This window comes from Falco rusticolus, chromosome 10 (genome assembly GCF_015220075.1).
Source record: "Falco rusticolus isolate bFalRus1 chromosome 10, bFalRus1.pri, whole genome shotgun sequence".
Taxonomy (NCBI): Eukaryota; Metazoa; Chordata; class Aves; order Falconiformes; family Falconidae; genus Falco; species Falco rusticolus.
The window spans coordinates 31,325,389-31,346,109 of record NC_051196.1 but is presented as its reverse complement, the minus strand read 5'-3'; the positions used below and the strand labels follow the sequence as shown (position 1 = coordinate 31,346,109).

At 35.9% G+C, this 20,721-nt stretch overlaps 1 protein-coding gene across 3 annotated transcripts; it reads left to right on the top strand.

The window, feature by feature from the left end:
* The first annotated feature begins 1,271 nt into the window (after positions 1-1,271).
* LOC119154589 (translocating chain-associated membrane protein 1-like 1) lies at positions 1,272-20,721 on the top strand. 3 transcript variants are annotated; one of them, XM_037402343.1, is made up of 11 exons: positions 1,272-1,290; positions 6,059-6,119; positions 8,382-8,500; positions 9,457-9,573; positions 9,657-9,715; positions 10,520-10,604; positions 10,919-10,989; positions 11,074-11,178; positions 13,297-13,440; positions 14,287-14,447; positions 15,869-20,721. In XM_037402343.1, the coding sequence occupies exons 3-11, from the start codon at positions 8,450-8,452 to the stop codon at positions 15,940-15,942; spliced, it is 867 nt and encodes a 288-aa protein (XP_037258240.1). In that variant the 5' UTR covers positions 1,272-1,290; positions 6,059-6,119; positions 8,382-8,449; the 3' UTR covers positions 15,943-20,721. The 3 variants fall into 3 exon arrangements, with proteins under 3 accessions (XP_037258240.1, XP_037258239.1, XP_037258238.1); XM_037402341.1 differs by lacking the exon at positions 1,272-1,290 and adding an exon at positions 1,304-1,486; XM_037402342.1 differs by lacking the exons at positions 1,272-1,290; positions 13,297-13,440 and adding an exon at positions 1,303-1,486.

Below are 20,721 nucleotides of genomic sequence, written 5' to 3'. Positions count from 1 at the left end.
GACCTACAGTACAGATCTTTTAACCATATTCCCAGCCAGTAAAAAGCTAAACTAGCTTGCTCACAGTTGTACTGTACAAAAATAATGGTGTAAATTATGTCAGATTAGTATATTCGGGGTTACAAAATGACGTTCCAAGTTCCTGATTCTTGTTTCCCTTTCTGTTCAGCATTACTTGCGTTCCAGGAAGAAATGAAACCATTTTGAATCACAGTTAATTCTCAGTCAGGATTATTTTTGTAGCTTTAAAAAAAGAAAGGAGAAGGAGCAATTATGCTAAACAACTCAACAACTATCCAGAACATTTAGCACAAAACAAATTCAGGCATACTAAAAAAAAAAAAAGATTCAGTGAGCATTAAATATTTAATAGAGAGCCAGCAAAGCTACTGTATGGCTGGATCCTGTTGGGTAACTGGACCCGGGTGGATCCTCCCCTCACTGGACCCAGCTGAGGCCCTGCTCAGCACCGCGGGGCAGACACCCTGTTGCCGCATGGGACCCAATTTTTATTTTTTCTTCCAGTGCTGGTCTCTGGGATGCCATGCCACCCTCTGGCTTTCACCCTTTTCTTCACGAACTGCTGGGTTTTTTTAAAAACTGGTATGGTTCTCCCCCTGAATTCCAGCTAGAAAGCCCAACGTCCACATGTTTAGGACTTCAAAGCACTCTGAATCCCCTTCCTATTTCAATGAGGGGAAAAAAGCAAAAGGTAGTTTCTTAACACCTTTCCCCCCACTTTTGCCTAGCTATACGTGAGGGAAAACGGCTCAGCTCTAAAGGGGGTGATAAGGAGCCGCTTGCCACCACCCAGGAGGGCCACTACCCCGGGACTCCTGAGGAGAGCAGACTAACCAGCATGCCTCGTAGGCTTAACGAGTACACAGCTCCCTGGCCGCCGCTGGAGCTGCGGCGGGCAGAGCCACCACATGGGCCTGCCCGGATCAAAGGCAACCCCGCCACCATGCTTCGCGCAGCGGGAACCCCCTCAGGCCAGCCCGCCCCCGGCACCGGCCGGGCCCCACCCGCTGGGGCCTGCGGCGGTCCCCCGAGCAAGCCCCACCCCCCCCGCACACGTGATTGGCAAGGGGCCATGTCACTCAAATCGGCCTCCGTCTCCCGCCGCAAAAGCTTAAGTGCCGCCGAAACACCGCCGCCTTAGAAACGGCTCTTCCAGACCGTCTAACGATTAGTTGCCAGAGTTGCCAATCATAGGCACTCTTGAGTTTGATTGGCCACCATTCTGAAGGAGGTGGGCTCTCGGGGCTGGCGGTGTTTACCGTGCGTGAGGTAACGGCTGTGGAGGGGCTGGGGGCGGTGCCACTCCTCTCGGCGGGGCTGCCTGGGCGTGCGAGCTGTCACCACCATGCGGCTCCGCAGGAAACACAAGAGCCCGCCGGTGCTAAGCCATGAGTTCATCATTCAGAACCATGTGGATGTCGTATCCTGCCTGGTGATGAGCCTTCTGATGGGGGTCGTTTTTGAGGTACTGGGCGGGGCGAGGGGGCCGGTGGCTGCCGAGCCGAGCAGCGCCTGGTCCTGCTGTGGGTCAGCCGCGGCCGCCCTGTCGTTTCCCGCTCCGGAGCTGCCCAGTACGCCCCGCCCGGCCGCTTCAGCCCAGCTGCCAGGCAGCTCTGCCCCACCCTCCCCGCCTGCCTCTCCCCTTCCCTGCAGGGTTATGTCCGTTTCTTCGCTACACTGAGGCCTGACTCCGTGACACCCTGCCCGGCACCCTCCTTTCCGTGCCTCGGCTGTCTTCCGAGTGCAGCAAGTGCCACCGCTCAGTCCTGCCCTAGCTCCCTTACTCCCCAGTGCCGCCTTTACTGAGTTGCCATCGCCAGCTCCTGCTCACCACGCAACCCTTTTCTCATCTTCTGTCACATTGCTGCGCTTTTCTCGCCTGGTTTTCCTTCATCTCCACACACGTTTCATTCCTAGCACCCTCCCATAAGCTCCCTTTTACTCAGGTGCAGTCTCCTGAATGACAAAGCTCCTCAAAGCCCCCTCGCTTAAACCAGTCATTTTATGTCTCTTCCTTGTGTTTATTGACTTTTTTTTTGCCCTCTTGTTCTGTTCCAAGGTCCACGTGGTAAAGCAGTCTGGAAGACTGTTATAAAGAGGGTTTTAGACTGTCTCTGTTGTTTTAAGCATGCTTAACCACATGGTAGTTAAAAACTGCTAGTCACCCTTTTGCACCACGGCTCAGTCTATAGCCATCATCAGCTCAGCTCCCTTGGCGATGGATAATCTGAAGAAAAATGTGGGATTAGACAGTCTCAGCCTAACTTCTGAAATGCTCTTTGCCTTTGTATTTGAAAGTTATTGTAAAGTTTATTTCCATGTGCGAGCTGCTTTTTAGTTTCTGGGGTGATGTATTAGGCACCTCTCTTAGGCATCGTTTTCCTACTTTTGGGGCAAAAGCTGTGTGTGTGTGTGTGTGTGCTGCTACGTGAATATTTCATATTGGTGTTGAGTATGGGATTAGTCTTGGTAAATAGAGTTTAAACAATTTTTTAAAATTTAATTTAAATAGAGAAACAATTTAAATGCTTTACTGAAATATTGTTATTAAAACTTAAATACTTCACTGAAATATTTCAACATTTCCCATCAGTTGGATAAGTTTAAAAATCAGATCATTTTAAATTAAAAATACCATTAAATTCTGAGATCCTTACATGTAGCTATTCTGGCACTTTTTTTTTTTTTAATATGTCTTGAACCACTTCTGAAATCATTAAGGATACTGGACAGAAATAGAGAAGGCGGTTGTGGTGGTCAGATAATTTCCCTCTAAATGGTGGACAAAGGCAGTGTTGAGGTATAGTAAGTTCTGTCATCTATGGAGGAGTACATCACAACAGTTAAAATATGAAATGCAGAACTCAGTTGTGGGATTAAACAAAATAGCTAGGGGCTTGACAACTGAGGTGATAAAGGCTTTAAGAAACAAAGTAAATGTCTGCACCTGGCATAAAGTAAAACCAGTTTGGGATCGTAAATGGAACTTTTTTTCATTGTAGAATTATAGAATGGTTTGGGTTGGAAGGAGCCTTAAAGATTATCTAGTTCCAACCCCCTTACGGTGGGCATGGACACCTTCCACTAGACCAGGTTTCTCAAAGGCCTATCCAACCTGGCCTTGAATACTTCCAGGGATGGGGTATTATGTATCTTTATGTATGGTACTTCTAAAAAGATACTGCTCTTTTTGCTGTTAAAAACAAGTATGTTTTCTGGAGTTTCATCTCTGAATTCCATTTGTCTTAACTCAAGCTTGGTGGTTTTATTTCTGTGATTCTACAGGTATTGGAAGGGACTGTGCAGGTCCCCTGGGGCAAGCATTATTATTTTGATGAAGATGGTTTGTTTTAGAGGAAAAAGAGTGAGTTTAATATTAGTTACACCCAAGGATAGTTAGCAAATTCTCTCATTTCTAGTTAACATAATTCTAAAAGTTCAAATGTCGGCTAGACTTCAGTGTAGTTTGTGATACACTTTTATTGTGCTTGTTTGAATATATATTCTTATATTTATTATAGTTTAATTTAAACAGCTGCATGTCCTTTTTTTGATGCACAAATTACCTTTTGTATTGAGACACCTTTCATTTATTATGCAGAGGCATAGTGGTGCTATGTAACAGGTTAGACCTCTATGTTACACCTCTGCCTCATTCACTGCAGAAAAGCATACTGGAATTACTTGAATGGAATCTATATTTCTGTGGTTCACTGTCTAGGTCTTACACCATCTTTATAATGGTAATGCAGTTTGCTAAACACAAAAAACCTACTCCTGTTTTTCAAGTAAATTTTGGTGACATTTATCATGATTTTATGCTGAATGCTTTGTAAGAGTTACTGAACTTGCCTACACAGCTGTTGTGTATTTTCTTTTGGTCTTGATTTTCTCTTCATAAAAATTGAAATTATTTTTGTGTTTTAAGTTTGAAGCACTGAAGGACAACTTTTTAAATCAGTGCTTTTCATGGCATTTTTTCCTTATGGTGATTTCAGATGCATCTGTCAATGACAAATTTCCAAATCTAGCCCATGGTACCAAAGGTTATACGCTAATAAGCTAAAGAATGTGTAAATGAAACTTTTCAGAGTTGACTACCTGTTGAATGATTTGCTTGGGCTTATGTAGTACTGTAATAAATACAGGGTTTTCTTTTCTACATGGCATTCAATTGCCCATATCCATGAGACCATCCAAGAAACAATAAGTGTGTTAAAATTAGAAATTAGTCTTAGAATGTCTTAAGTTCCAATTATAAGAATTTCTTTAAGAGGAATTCTTATACTTAAGGTTGTTTATCCACCTTAATTGTACTTTCCTGTACCTTAACTTTGCTGATTATTATGAGGTCTATAGATGTGTATACAGAGACTGTTGCTGTGGGTCCTGAGTGATGACTTACTGAAAGCAAGTATGTTTGTTTTAGTTAAGTGCTGATGACATCCATACCTATGTAACTATCTATATTTTCCCTGTCTTTCAGGAGCAGTTGGCACTGAATTTTTTGCTCTTAATTCCATGAACATTTTAAGTTGGTATTGATACTGTGGCTGCTTATTCTCCCCATCAAGCACACAAAAGAACTTCAATAGCTGAGCAGTGCAGCATATTAGGAAATTCATCTGTGTTAAGATTAACAGGGTTTTCTCTGCCCTCTTGTTTTGCTGGGTCAGTTTCAACTTGCATAATTTTCCTGCCCAATTCACTACACCACTACTTTTGATGGTAGTGTGGGACAGAGACAAGAAGCAACTGGCAGTGAAAAGAAAGGCAGGATGGCTCATTTTGGTGGTAGTACTGGTATACAAAAGGTTAAATTGTTCATAGAACTGCAGTGTCTGTCATAGAACTGCAGCATCTGAAAGTCGATTTCGTATGCCAGAAAAATTGGTACTTTCGTTTTCCTTAATGAGACTTCCTCTTAAAAGCACTCTTCAGTATTATGACTCCTCCCTGTACTGCTTAATTTCATAGATGTACTCCCAGTGTATTGAAGTGATTTGCTTTCTTCTCCCTTGTTTTACTACAAAGGATCTTCTTTTGCGTTGTTATGTCTCTTGCTTACTTTGTAGCTAGATAAATTAATGCTTGTTTTATATACTCCTGAATATCTATGAAGATAATTTTAAGAGAAAGCATAAAAGAAACATACAAGGATTTATTTTATTTCAGTTTTCAGATTATGCATTTTGTACTTCTCTGATTTATGAACTAGATAACTGGGTGCTTGCAAACATAGTAAATCTATCTGCTATTGACAGTGTAGGATGTAATTCCATCTTGCATTTTTTTGCAGCAAAGGAACCAGGGTTTATTGGTGGGTTTGTTTGGGTTTTTTTTCCCTCCTTCCACTTACATCCCTGTGTTATAGCTTACCCTTCTTTCAGTCGCATCAGCACAACCTTGTTTTTGAAGTTGTGCAAACCAGATAATGAAATCTAAATTAAACTAAGCAAACATATTTACCTCTTATCACTTGGAAGTACGGTCATATAGTAATCCACATTATAAACAGTTCCATTGTTACAGCTATGGGCGAAATATACTGCGGTATGGGAATGGGAAGACATTTTGAAGAGATAGGGATGGCTGAAAGTGTTGGAGGGTGGTTTGTGGTTGTTTGTTTGTTTGTTGGGTTTTTTTTAAACAGAACATCGCTTTTTTAGTATCTTGCAAAGTTAGGGGAAACTTTCCATCTGATTTAATTTAGAGATTCTTTTAACTTTTGAAAGAAATGAAAGCCATTTGCACATCTCAACACTTTAAAATGTTACTTAGTAGAACAGTGAGTAATTTGATCCATAGCTACAAGAAGATATTTCAAGTCCTGACCCTATGCAGCAAATGTTAAAGGATTTGCAACAAGGTGAGCCTCCACATCTGTTGGAGATGAATAACACTTTCAAGACCTCTCGGTTTTAAATCATGTGTGGGAGAACATTTGTTGATGGCATAATCTTCTAGTTTTGGGTGTTTATAGTCTAGCTTGTTTGAAAAATCTGGTACTTTTTCGTTGTTTCCTTTTGAATTTCAGGCCACAACCAAGAATGCCATCATCTTTGTAGCCGTGCAGTACAATGTCACCTATACCATTGGTAAGATTAACTCACATCTTCTTCTTTTCTTCTTCTTGTAATGCAAGAGTTCAACAATTAAAAATTACTCTTTCTTTGTTTTTCTCTCAAGTTTTCAATTCACTCTCATAATATAGTAGAACTCTCATATTTATCTGTCTGTTTTTGGGTTTGCTAATACTATACTCACTGAAACATTCTAGTGTTTTCTCTACTGCTGGTGAATAATACTGGGTTATTTTTCCCATAGTTAACACTGCTGTTAACTTGCATCTTAATGTAAAAAGCATGCATTCTTTTCAGTTTTGATGCACTCAACAGGAGTTATCAAGTGACAGAATATTTTGGTAATCTTCTATGTATCTGTTGTTTATTCATGATTTCTTACATCTTTAGTAATGGATTTGTGTTTATATTTTAAAAATATCACATGGTTATTCTCAAGTAACTGATATTGATTCAGTCATGCTTTTAAATAACAAAGAGAGAAGTACCGATTCTTTTTTTCCGCTAAAAAAAGGGGATTTCTTTTTTTTAATCTTTTGTACCTGGTGTACTATATACAAGAGTAGTAAGCAGCTAGTGGAATTTCCTTATTTGATAACTTAATTTTTCTCAATAGTATTGATAACTTTCAATTCTTTCCAGGAATTAATCTGCACAATGTCTTGGAAAAAATAGGTACTGTGGTAGAATTATTCCAGATGGGGAACTAAAGTCCAGAGAAATTAGCAATCTATGACTTCTGTTCTAATGGTGTCCAAACTGGAGACCTCTGTGCTGCAACCGTTCCAAATAATTTAGCACTCTGAGTGCATTTAATATGTTCAGAATAATGCATTGATTAACTTTGCTTGCAGTAATGAATATTTATAATTTTTTGCAAATGTTTCCTGAGATGTTTGATGTTGAACACTTGAGGTGTACACAGTCTGTGGACTTCTGTTTTATAGGTATTTAAGCAGCATCAAGTAGAAATCTCCTGTAGTAGAGACAAAAGTGAAATCCACGTCAGTTACAAAGATGCCTGTGATGTGACTTCTTCACAGTGTTTGGTGCATGTATGTATGTGTATATATACATACATACAATGGAATGAACAAGGTAGAGCTTCCTTTAGTTTTAATAGGAGGTGTGGATGAGTTGTTCACAACCAATGTTGAGGTCTCTACTCTGGCCCTCTGAATATATTGCTAGTGAAGGTCCATTTTGAAAAACAGTGCTAGGCAACAGGCAGAAATAGCATTTGATATGCAGTTGTTCATCAATTGTATCACAAGCTGCTTTCAAACATAGGAATAGAACATCTGACCCTGAGAGTTATATGGATGTCCTGTGCATTAGGACCTTAATGTACCAATCATGTTACAGGAAGCAGTAATTGCTTCCTTGACACCTTCTAGCCTAGTTTCCTTTAGGAAAAAGAAAGTTGTTAGATGTCTCTATTTCTGCTGTTTTGCATTTGGACAATGCAGTTTGACAAAGGGTAGAATAATGCTAACAAAGATAACAAAATTCCTTGAAGTTTATGAAAAATGGCGCATATATAGATAAGAGACATCAAATTAATGCTCTTTCTTAAGTGAAAGCAGAGGAATATGTTAGACATGATAGCCTGTAAATCAGGGTGGGCACAGCTCTTGATTAGTTGTAGTACAAGTTCTTTCTTTTCCATTGCAGTGTCTCAGATGCATAAAGAAAAATGAGGTTGTAAGAGTGTGAATGTTCCTTTTTTTTAATTTTATTTTGTTTTTGATTTATGGGAATGTACTACTAAGTCTAGGGAAATTGGTACTTAACAATGAGTTGAACTACTAGGGATACTATCCTTACTATGTAGTTTCTTTTTCCCCACATAGTCAGTCATGCTTCTGAAGATGGAATCTCATTTGGTCTCTGCCAAAATGTAGAGGATAGGGTGCTGGTGTGTGGTTTTGTTTGTTGGGTTTTATTTGTTTGCTTGTTGTTGTTGTTTTTGTTTATTGTTTGTTTTCTTTTCTGATGCCCTAGGGGAAAGAAATGACTTGAAACTAGAGCTCAGTATATACTACTCTCAATAGTTTGTTCTGGGCTTATAATTATATAATTGCATTGAAGGAAAAGAAGTTCCAAGTTATCTGATCAGGCATAAAAAGTAATCTTCAAAATGTAAAACTTGTAACTAGTATCCAGTATCAATTTAGCATAACTTCCAAGAGCAACTATCACTGCTGCCCTTTTTCAGTTGCACAGAGTACTTCTTCATAAGAATGTAAAAATACACACTTTTTTTTTTTTTTTTAGATGACAGCAATGAGCAATTTCATTTTTATGACTATGGTCCAAAAGACATTGCCACGATCTTCTTCTACATGCTCATAGCTATTAATCTGCATGCTGTAATCCAGGAGAACATATTAGATGTAAGTTTATTACTGGAATATAATTTACATTTATAAACATGTTATTTTTAGCCATCAGTTGCTAAGAGTTTTTCTTCAAGTTTAGTGTAAGCTATGGTACGAGGAATGGTTTAGCCTGTAGAAACCCTGTTTATGATCAATCCTTTTGTTCTTTGACAAAAATGCAAATAGACCTTAGTTGAGTGGTGAACCTGGTAGTATTAGGTTAACAGTTAAGACTTGATGATCTTAAAGGTCTTTTTCAACCTAGATTATTTTATTATATTTTTATAGTGATACTTCCTCAATTTATTAGTTGCATAAACCACTGAACCTTTCTTTCAATCAATATAACTTATATTTTTGTGTAAAAACAGACGTTAACTATTCATGACCTACTCAAAATATCTGTGTGTGACATCTGTTGCATTAGATTTGAAACATATATTCAGAAGATGGAAAAAATGAAAATTACTGCAGTGGTGGATTTATGTTTGTCAGCTGACTTTGCCTCAGAGAGGGAGCTCAAACTTCATTGTGTGTTCTTTTACACCAACTGAGCTGCAAAGTCAAATTAATTTGTTAATGCCATTGTGAAAACTATCTGTTACTTGATGGTCTTAGAATGTCTTCACAAATAGGTCATTTGAGCCACAGAAGCTCAAAGGGTTTTTAAGTGTGCGAAGACATTTGAAAAATTTAGCAATATGACTGATTAGAGGTGGGGTGGGGGATTGTCTGAATATATTATCTGAATATTTTCCATGTGAACTTTACCATAGTGAGAAGTCTTGTTGAAGCAAATTGTCTTACAAATTGCTGATCAAAGTCTTAAATGGTGGGAGCAATGTATTTTGGTTGAAGAATGGGAGATGTGAGAAGAAAAAAAAGAAAAAAAAATTCATGAGTGAACACTACCTCCCAAATACCTTTCTTGTTTTAGATAATACATTTATTGATCTGCTTTTTGTTTCTAGAAAATTAATAGACGTCTGCATTTGTCGAAAACAAAGCACAGCAAATTCAATGAATCGGGACAGCTAGCGTTTTTCTCCTTATTTTCATTTATATGGGGATCAAGTATTTTGAATGCAGTAAGTCACTCTATTTGCTGTTTTTATTTTTAACAATACATTTAAAGTATTAAGGTCCTTAAATCAGTGGCCTTTTTCTTTAGGAAGAATTCGCGATGGACCTAACCTCACTCTGGACAGAGTATCCCCATTGTCGTATGCTGTAAGTCTTCTATTTTCAATTGGAAAAAATCTGATACGGCTAATCACTGCATGTTTAACCACCCCATACTTTAGGAGACCACTAATAAGGGAGTGACATTCATACCTTATAAGAATGAGAATTAGATGAAAATACTTTCTTCGGTCTGAAAACTGCCAACTGTTTTATTCAAAGGTAATTTTAGATGAATTGAACATCTTTCCAAGAGATCTGAGAGATACTTGTATGTGTTCTTAACTTTCTTTCACTTAACCATGGTAGCTGAGTTACAGTAAAAGTATTTGCAGGATGGGATATAAAATAAGACTGCTGAATTCTTTTGTACTAAAGAAATGTGTTTCTTGGAGACTGAATTTTCAAATTAGAGGGGATTTATAGCTTGAGTATTTTTTCCCCCTAAATTAAGATGACCTATAAAATTGTGATATTTGTCTGGGCGCACCCTGTGCCCATTTCTCTCCAGAAAGTGTGCTAGAGGGTAGGGGGGATAATACATGTTTTTTAGGAAGGGAGTTCTGCTGCTCACAGAATAAATTGTTTCTGTGTGTTAGGTTATTTGGTGTTTTTTCTTTCCTACTGTCCCAAAAGGTGATTCAGACTTGCTATCAAGAAGATTATGGATGCTAATTAAAAAAACTGTCACCACAGGGTTGTTTTGTATTTGCGGCATGTGTGATTTAGGAATCATAAACTATAATGAGTCAGAATGAATTTACTTAAGATAATAAAATAAAATCTTGTATCTCATCTTGAAAGCTTGAAAACTTATCATCCCGTGTTTTCTTAACCTGAATTATTGTGTAGTTTTCAGGTAAAGTTCTTCTATATTTGCCAGATAGCCTATTGGCTTCATGCACTGCCAGAGCTATACTTTCAAAAGATCCAAAAGGTATGGAGACAAGCTGTTAGTACTGTTAATTAAATATCTATTCTTTCAAATTATTCAGATCAGTATTTTCCTTTATATTAACTATATCAATAGATACTTATTCATATTTATATGTCCAGTTATTTATATATTTTTAATTTCTTGCATTTCCTATCTGATGTAGTCTAGGTGGGCTGTAGTTTTTGATTCAGATAGTCTTTCCAGAAATTTATACGGTAGTGTGAAAAATAATCAAACCTAATGAATGATCTGATTTTTCTTTGGAAAATATAGTTAAACTATAACAGCATTTATTATACTTTCTCTAATTTTAGGAAGATATTCCAAGGCAGCTATGTTATATTTGCCTTTACATTATTCATATCTCTGGTGCCTATATATTAAAGTAAGTATTTGCATATCCATTTTGAATAGATAGATCTGTTGTCTTCATAATTTCATTAAATTTTTTAACTTTTCTGTTTTATAGTTTTCAGCGTTTGGGGCTAATTCTGATGGTACCTCACTATTTAGTGGAATTCATTTTTCATGCCTCACGTCTTTTCTACTTCAGTGATGAAAACAAGCAAAAAGGGTAAATCTTATATGTATATATTAAAATTCAGAACTTTGCTTACTAATTTCTAATAAGTGGATTTGCATGTATGTAAAAGTACTTAGATAGCAAACATCACTTGTTCAATGTCCACTATTACCTGCTTCGAATTCACAAGTAATTGTCATTACACAAAGTCAAGGAAGCAAATACACCATTTCACTGTCATGATCATAAGGTTTTGCTGAAGCTTTTGCTAAAGTCGCATCTCAGATACCTTTGTAGTGCTTCTGATTCTGTAAGTTCCCTATTTGCTTAAATGCTCATAAATGTTTGTATGTAGGGACACTTGTTTTTAAACACAGTTAATCTAAGAAGTAATAAAAGCAGCATTCCCTGTAATGCAGGTCTCCCCCCTTTTGGTAAGGTGAGAAAGTGAAGTAACTGTACAACAGAGAAGGTGATGTCTCAAAAGGTGTAGCTGATTATGCAATTATGCATCTCCTGAGTAAGATTCTCAACCATTCTGAGATTTAATGGGTATAAAAGTAATGCATTTGAGAATGGGAAGAGATGAGGAACTGAGATATTTAACTGAGGCGTGCTAGGAAGGATTGGATATGTTTCACCACTTGAATGTGAAGACTTCTGGAGGTTCCAGTTTGAATAAAGCAGCCTTGTCCCATTTATGTGGCTTTGTCTCATATTATTTCTTCCTTTTCTGAGTGACTGCTCAGCTGGAAGAGATTATCATGAATGCCTTGCTTTCTTTCATGCAATCCCTTATATATAGGCAGCTTCCCTTGAGGCAACATAATGCTGCTGCTCTTTCTGGTCTTTTCACAAGATTCATTTGTGTTGCTCCTTAAAGCTAACATTTTAAATAGGTATGCTGTATGTTCTTTGCAAAAAATCAATGTTTACTGATGCAAATCTGGAAAGTGGGAGAAAGTTAGCTTATCTTTCACTTGTATGTCGTGTTTAATTGTGAGATTTTGGAGCTACGAGTTTATCTGCTTTTCATTATACGCCATCCAAAAGCATGAAGGCTAAATATACTGATTAGGAGAACATATTTTTCCTGTCTTATGAAGGCTCTAATGGTCAGATAAGCAACTATGTCTGTCTTCAGCTGGAAATCAGTTATCCCATGTGCAATATTACCACAGTTTAAATAACTCAAAATGGAAATTGGTTTTCATAGCTGATGAATTGCAGAAGTATTTGGGGCATTTTATTTCTATTACAACATGTAGAACCTATAATGTAAACAGTAGAAGCAGTACAATGTCAAATACTAGGTGTTTTTCCTAGCTCTGAATTTATTGTTTCTTCTTACGGTTCCAGACATTGTAGCTTTTCTTAAAATCTAGTTTTGGAGGAGGGTGTGAAGGGAGCTGCTTTTTAAGCAGTTTTGCTTATACTATGAGAGATGCAAAGAACTTTTTCTTTAAGTTTGATATCAGTTGAACAAGCTGATTTTATTTTTTTTAATGGAAATCTTGAAAAGATACTTTTTTATTCACACTGGTAGTGTCTCTCTTAATCCATTCATCAGTCACATGATAAATCTTTTTCCTATAGAAATCTTTATGTAATGCCAGTAATGATACCAATTTTCTAAATTCATTATTGTCAGCTTAATAAAACTGTTCTTCAGGGTTTTTTCCATATCATATAACAAAAACTTCTAGATGTTGAAAATCTGCAGGATGGCACATTTCTCTGTTAGCTATAAAGTGAAATAATTGTCATTTTTTACTTATTAGCTATCTGATTACCTTCTCTTCTTGTCCTAAAAATGTCTGGCTGTTATAAATTACATATATTGTCCTGATCTTCCAACTGTTTAATAACTTTAGCATCAGCTTTCTGGCTTTATAGCATCACCATTATTTATAAGTGGCTTACAGCATGAATGCCTACTTGAGATGCAACTTTTACTTAATTGTGCTTTCTAGTCAAAAGATTGTGTAATGAGGCAGGACTGAATGTTTGCAGATGACCAAGTTTTTCTGTAATTATTGGTCCCCTCCATGGATATTTCCCTATCATTGCTGAGAGAATTTTAATGAAAAATTCTCTGTATGTTTGACTTCATTGAAAAGAAAGGGAGTAAAAGCAGAAAGCACATTAATTTCATTATTTTGTTTTCAGATTTACCATTTGGGCTTTGCTTTTCGTGGTGGTGCGTCTTTTGACCCTGACTTTATCTGTCCTCACATTTGGATTTGGTTTGGCAAGAGCAGAGAATTCAGATTTTTCCATAGCAGGCGGAAACTTCAATGTACTCCCTGTGAGGTATAAGAAGGCTAGTAGACATTCATGCTTGTATAATGTGGCATTTCAAAAGAACTTTAATAAAATAATCCAGGGGAATAATGTGTTTTGAAGAATTTTCCTGGGTGATGTTTTCCTCTTGAGTATTTAAGGGAGGGGAAGTTTTGTTCTCTTTTCTGTCTTCTTTTCACAAAGTAAAACCAGTATGTATGGAAAATAGGAAGAAAAAAAAAAAAGAAAGAAAAAAGAAACTTATTTTAACTAATGTTTGATAATTATCCAAAATGCCTAGGATAATAATCTCTAATTCCACTCCCCCTCCATGTCTATACTGGGCATAGTATCATTAGGTGATATTAAGACCCCTAAGTTTTTAATTAATTATTTGTTTGGCGCCTTTCTGTAGCATTTTTGTCTATCTTTTATTCTTGCTTGTTAATTTTAAATTTTATTTCTTTTTCAGCATAAGCTTATCACTGTAACATTCATCCTTATAACTTAATGCCTGTAATCAAGTGTGTGGGAGGGATTTTTGAGTCTATGTGATTTCTCATTCATAGATTGCTTGGCAGAAAGGGCTTCAATGATACAATTTCCTATCAGCCATTGAAAGCTATGGTCATAACTGCTTGATAAATCTGATTGCTTCTAGCAATAGACTTTACATATGATTTCCACTGACTTCTTGTGTGACACAGCTTGTCTTGTGTAAAGTTTTCTGATACATCTGGTTTCCTATCGTATGAAGACTTTAATTGTTTCAATAGTAGACGTTTGGAGAAAAAATAAAATAGGTACAGATTTTCAGTCTATTAATGGTTAACTGAAACTTTTATCTAATGTCTCCAAAATCTCAAATCTTGTTAGGATTGGCTGCCTGGCTACTGTTTGTCTAACACAGGCCTGGATGATGTGGAAATTTATAAATTTTCAGCTGAAGAAATATAGAGAGCATGTTAATAACCAGATTCCAAAGAAAAAGATAACTAACACAAAAAAGAAACGAACAAACCAGGAACCAAACAGAGGTCAGTGGCATAGTATTGTTTCTAGTATGTTTCTAGGCCAAATGTTTTTATACCAAATATATCATCTTATATCTTTTCTTTCTGTAAAAGAGCAAAATTATTTGTCTTTTGACATGCAGAGAATATTGATAATATAGCTTCTTCAAACACTGGGGCATGTTCTTTAATTCCATATTGCTAACAAGACAGCACAGAGAGTGCTAACTGTATTAATACCTGGGTAATCTTCAGGGTTATTCACTGAACTCTGTGTTAATCTAAACACAAGGAATATTTCATGAAACTGGACTTAATGATTCCAGGGTTTTCTTTCCATTTTAGATCAGTTGTTTACAATGCTGCTAATATATATATATATATATTTAATATCAGAAAAGAAGTATCATCTGAAATCCCTACTGTATTTCATAAATTCTGCTTCTGTTATGTTTCAGACCATTAAAGTTTCATTTGTTGTTCTATATAAAGACACATTCATGTAAAGAATGTCATACCCACTGAAAAAGAACTTGAAAGGAATGTAGTAGCTGGCAAAGGACAACTAATGAAGAAAGGCTTTTTAATTAAATGATGTTGTATAATTTCCAAATTCCGATGTTATATCAATTACATTAGTTAAATGAGAGTTATGAAGATTTGGTAGAGTGAAATTTCATATTCTTTTTAGCATATATGTAAAATATGGGATAAAGTTGTATGGAAGACTGGGAATCACTTCTGAGATTTGGGTAGAGCTTTGAAAAATGCAGTTTCTTGGGAATTTGACTACAGGCTGTCTGTCTTTCTGAAGTTGATCTTTATGTATTAATTTTTACTAAGAATTGTTGAAGCTTTTTGCATTCAGAGGTTACTAGCTGAGTCAGCATTAGCTGAAACCAGTCAGAAGATTCTAGACCATAATGGTGCTCATAACCTTGTCTTTCTTTATCATTCCAGAGCAGCTTTTCTGCTGTGAGTGTGGCTGCAGATGCTTTTCTTTGGTTCCTCTTTCTCCAGTCTTTCAGATCCTTCTCTCCTTTCTAGATGAATGACTTTATTGCTTTTCTGTGTTGTTTTATGAAATTAGTGCAATTGTTAAGTTCCCAAGATGATTGTGGTTTGGAATAGCAGAAGTGATACTAGTTTGACTTCATGTTTGCTTCAGTTGAGCAAAACAAAGAATAGCACAGGCTTTGTAGCTCTGACTGCATATGTGGAAAGGTGTTGTACATTGTTTTATTTCTACTTGCAAAAGTATTCACGCTTGTAGAAGTATTCTGAAGGAGAGTGTGGGTTCTGCTGAAGCCATTTTATTTGCAGGCATTAGCTGTGATTTCTTTAGTCTACTTAAGATAACTTTTTAAATTTTCCTGGACTAGTTTCTGTATCTTTTCATGTAAAGCAAAATTGTGTGTTTACTGTAATGTAACTTAAAATTACAGAGAACTGTGTCAATGGAGCAGCAAAAGTAGAAGGTGAAGCATCGCCAAGAATAAGAAAATCAAAACCAGTATGAGAATACAAGGTAGTATCAGAAGACAACATTTGACAGAAGACTGACTTAAAAAACTGACGCTGCAGAACTATTATTTGGATGTCTTATTATTTCAACGGACGTTACCAGGTTCTATTTTTAAAATATATTTTTTAATAACCCTACATCTATGACAAGATCATCTTTGATGCACCTGAACACAATAGTCATCTCCAAATTTCACTTTGCTTTAACAATAGAAACAGATTAATCCGTTTGAACTTCTGGTTCTGTGATCAGAAGTTAATACATTTCCATAACGTTTGCATTATGGAAGGCTGTCGAAATCTAAGTTGTCTATTCATTTGCTTTTACAGAATTAAAAATTCTGTACCAAAAAGATCTTACCACGTCTGTCTGTCTCCCCTGCCTCTTCCCTCCCCAAGAATTTTTCTTTATTCATCTTACATGGAGTAAGAGGTATATTTAAAGTAGCCTGGTAAAAAAAGCAAAAATTTTCTATACTTGCTTTCTCTTTAAAAATTACAGATTTAGAGCAAGGGCAAATTCTGACAGGACATCACCAATCTTCTTTCAGTATAAAAGTGAGACTAGTGTTCAGTAAAGGTGGAACTTGCGTGCCTTGGGAAAAATGCTAGACTGTGCCTGTGGGATTTTGCAGTGGATTGTACTGTCTCGTATGGGGCAAGGGGAAGAAAAGTAGCCAATTAACGTGTAGTATTTTCTTAGCCCTTTTGAAATAAAAGACAAGGCTTCCAAATATTTCTAAAAAGCCAGTATTTCATGCTTGCAGTCATGTGCCAGATTTTTTTTCAACCACATTTTACTTTAATTTATTACTGACATGTCTTACACTTCTGAGTCTATGCAGAAGGTATTTAAGGAAGGTGCTCAAACAACATTGCAGTGAATGTTTCACGAAGCGTAACCTTTTTTCTTTCTTAGCCTGTAGATAGTAATTCATTTTAGTCTGACTCAAGGGTTTTATGTCTATGAAGGTATTAATTTGCTCCTTATGTGAACATTTTATATGTATATAATTCTAATATTAAAATGATTATATTATGAAAAGATTAATGGTATTTTTGTAACTAACCCTTATAGATCTGAGGCTAGTATCTCAATGTTGGACAAGTTTCATAAACTCACGTTCTTATTTCCCATAACTTTCCCTTTGTGCAAATAGACTGTAGGAATATTACATTAATTCACGTAAGCCTATAAATTTATACTGGAAATGTTTACCATGGAACTAGAATACATTTACATTTGCTAATATTTTTGATAAACTTGTATAGTAATGAATTCCTTGTTTGATAGAAGTACCATCTTTTGAGCAGTTTGGGAGAGATTTGCTTAGCCTTCAAGTATTTCTGAGCATGCTGCTCATAAGACAATGTTTTCTTTGATGCGTACTGCAACTGCAAGCTTACAGGCCCTGTAGATTTCAGTGTGTGCACACCTAAGTCACCAGGCTTTCAAAAGGAAATCCAGACAGTGGTTTACATGCCAGTATCCAATTCTAGGCACTTGAATAAACTGATTACGCTCTTAAATATTCTTATTGCATGATACTCGTGATGGCCATTTCAAAGAAGCTTGATCATTTTTCTTTAAAGATAGTGTATTTTACTTGAATTATTATTTTAGAAATACAAATACAAGGCAAGTATAACTGCTATTATATTCCATGTAGACATATATTTTATGTAAGAACTTCCTCTTTACAACATGATGAATTTTTTTTAGTTGAAAATTGCTGTCTGTATATTAAATATTTGGATACTTAAAGTACCACCAAAAGCATTACATGAACTCTAGGCTTGTTATTATGAAGATGTTTCAGAAAGCTTTGCAACAAAAACTCTGGTTTAATTTATTTAAAATGCTGTTCTTTCAAATTCTACAGTGTAATTACAGGTGTTATTTACAGAAAGCTGTAAAGAGAGTTCCACGGAATTTACAAATAAAGCAAATGGGCAGGTTGGTGTAACAACTAGTTTGTTAACAAAAAAGCAAGTGTGTAGGCTGTTAGAAGTTAATCGAATTAAAGCAGTGTTTCTTAATGACTTTTGTTCGTTTTTCATTGGCTTGCTATTAGCAAGTCTGTGAAAGCTGAAATGCAAAGTGGTTGTTAAATCAGATGATGATGGAGATTTGGTTTTCTTTAAATATAATTTTTTGTTTCTGGCTGTGTGCGAATGAGGAGTCAGAAAAGTAGACTCAGGTGAAAATAAGGAATTCACAGGAGTACTTGCTTAGATGTATTTCAAGCAACCTCTTCCTTTTCTAAATTTACAAGACTAAGATAATTCTGATCTTATCTCTGCAATTACTTTTTAAAATCCTTTTACACTTTTAAAATTTGTTACTTTGTTCCATGAATAGAAAAAAGTGCCACATTCGGGAGATGTTACATGTGTTAAGCACAATATTTTATAGGTTAAGTAGAAGACATAGGTCATCAACCACGGATTCTCAAGTGCTTGACAACTTATTTTGAATTTCAGCTTTTAGAAACATTGCCAGAAATGTCTAATGTCTTTGAAATCACTTTTCTTTAACCAAATACTTAAACCAATTACAAAACGCTCATGTCATAGCAAGATCTGAGGTCAATCCAGGCATCTTGTTATGACATCAATAAAACAAAATGCACAGTAGAATTTTCATACAGAAGTGCTTAGCCAAATGAGACCTAATTAAAGCCAAATCTAAGCCAAACATAATGACAGTACTGCGAAGTCATGTTTATGCCACAGAGGATCTTAAAAAAATCTTTAGAAACACAGGTCCTAAGTGCCATGAAACAGACAAGTCAGAAAGCCAACACTTGAGGTCTAGGATAAAGACTGCATATTAGGGTTGTGTTGTGACATTTGTTGTGTGGATTTTTTATTGTTGCTTGGTTTTTTGTTTGTTTGTTGTTTTACTATTTAAATATGGCTTCATCAGTTTTTTTGAGAAGCTGACTGTATTTTTAACTTTTTTCAATATTCTGAATGTCACACAGAGTAACTATCAAATTTGACACAGATTTCTTTCTGTTTCAATAATGTAGCCTTTGCTGAAGCTGCATAAAATGTCAGCACAGATATTGAAGCATGTTCCCTAGTGATGTAATATTGTCATAAATGATCCTGTTAAGCTCTCTTTGTATTTAAGATTTTAATTTATATAAATCGTAAGACTTTCAGAGCAACTGTATGTTGTATCTTGTCACAATCAAATTGTAAACTTAATTCATGTCAAAGGTCCTTTGCAAGTAGTCATGTGCACATCAAAACATAAAATATTACTGTGCATCTGCTTTGTTGGGAAACCAAAATTATATCCTCTTGTTTTTAACCTTCCTTTCCTCCTAGTGAGTATATAAGAGTTGTTTTATCTCCTGAATATCCTTTTAAAGATAAAAGGAAGGGCATATTTTAGGCAGTGCAGAAAAGCTCATGTTACAAATCTGTATCTCTGTTTTTGAACTGTGTAATAGGAATTATCACTGTCCTGGTTTTAAAAGCAGAGTAACAAGAAATCTTCTTTAGCTGGTACTTCTTACTGAGGCTTTGAGTTGGCCACATGAAGTGCAATAGAGTGGAGATTGTATGGTGGTGGCCAGCAATGCAGACAGTAGCCTTGCTCTTGGCTGCTCCTGTTCAAGTCCACTAAAAACTGAAATCATTCAGAGTAGGTTCTAAAATAGCAGGATGTTTTCTGGTAACTGTAGTTTTAAGCAAATTCTGAAAAATACTAGAACTTCTAAAAGCTCAGCTTTGTTGAATGCTATGTAACACTGTAAATAATTATTTTCATTTTGAATTGGATGGAGGAGGCAATGTTTCATCTATATTTGTTTCTTATTGTTAGAATAGGCTGCTGTATCTACTTAAATTGAAAGCATGTATGTATTGCCTTCTTAAACTATCTGAATCTTGACTTTACCACAAAAAAATTCTAGTAGTTAAATGGTAAAACAACACCGACACTAAACTATGAAACTTAAATGCTTAACTTTAAGCTTTAGTAGCTGGAACTGAGCTTAAGAGTTTACTGGCCATGACCAAGAGAGAAATGTTTACAAACTAATATTGTTGTAGCATTTATTTGTTACAATTATCCTTAAAAGTCTTATATAAGGTTACTCTTTCAGTGAAACCAGCAAAGTACTCCAAATTACAGTGAATAATGTGTGACTGACTGATTGCAACAAATACACTGTTTTTAATTCTCCTTAAGATGCATTTTCTTTTCAGTTAATCGACTTGCCTGTCCTTTTTCTGGTTAAACAATTAGTGTTTAAATGCGTTGTTTTTAAAAAATGCATTATGAATATAATTTAATGGTTGTGTAAGCTAAAATTATGGTTTAGTGAAAGGTTGCTGAAAATATACATTTTGCTGAAACACTAGTTCATTTCACATGTTCTGTTTTATATGAGGATTTGTTGATTTGTTAAATCAATAATCCATAGCACAAGAGCCATATTTTTGGTGTATGTAAGGTTCTGCTCATTCATTTGATAAGATATTGATGTAGAAAACCTTTTCCATTTTAAAAAAATAATCGTTCTGTCATTATATGTTTCTGATGCATCTGATTTTACTCCAGAATTTTGTTTAATTTCCTTTGTTACCATTAAAGAATCAGTTTTATTATTACGCTAAACCAGTTACTCTATAGTTTGGTCAATTAAGCAGATTAGCCAGACAAACTGGATTGCTAGTCTGGGAAGAAGTTATGTATGTACTTTGGATTTACTTAAAAAAACCCAACCACAAATCAAAATATACTCAATTTCTTCAA

What these genes read in the sequence shown, in the direction of transcription:
- LOC119154589 (XM_037402341.1), top strand. Translation starts at nt 1,367, where the DNA reads ATGCGGCTCCGCAGGAAACACAAGAGCCCGCCGGTGCTAAGCCATGAG. An exon ending in TATCCCCATTGTCGTATGCT is followed by an intron (nt 9,716 to 10,519) that starts GTAAGTCTTCTA and finishes ATTATTGTGTAG; the next exon opens with TTTTCAGGTAAAGTTCTTCT. An exon ending in TTCAATGTACTCCCTGTGAG is followed by an intron (nt 13,441 to 14,286) that starts GTATAAGAAGGC and finishes AAATCTTGTTAG; the next exon opens with GATTGGCTGCCTGGCTACTG.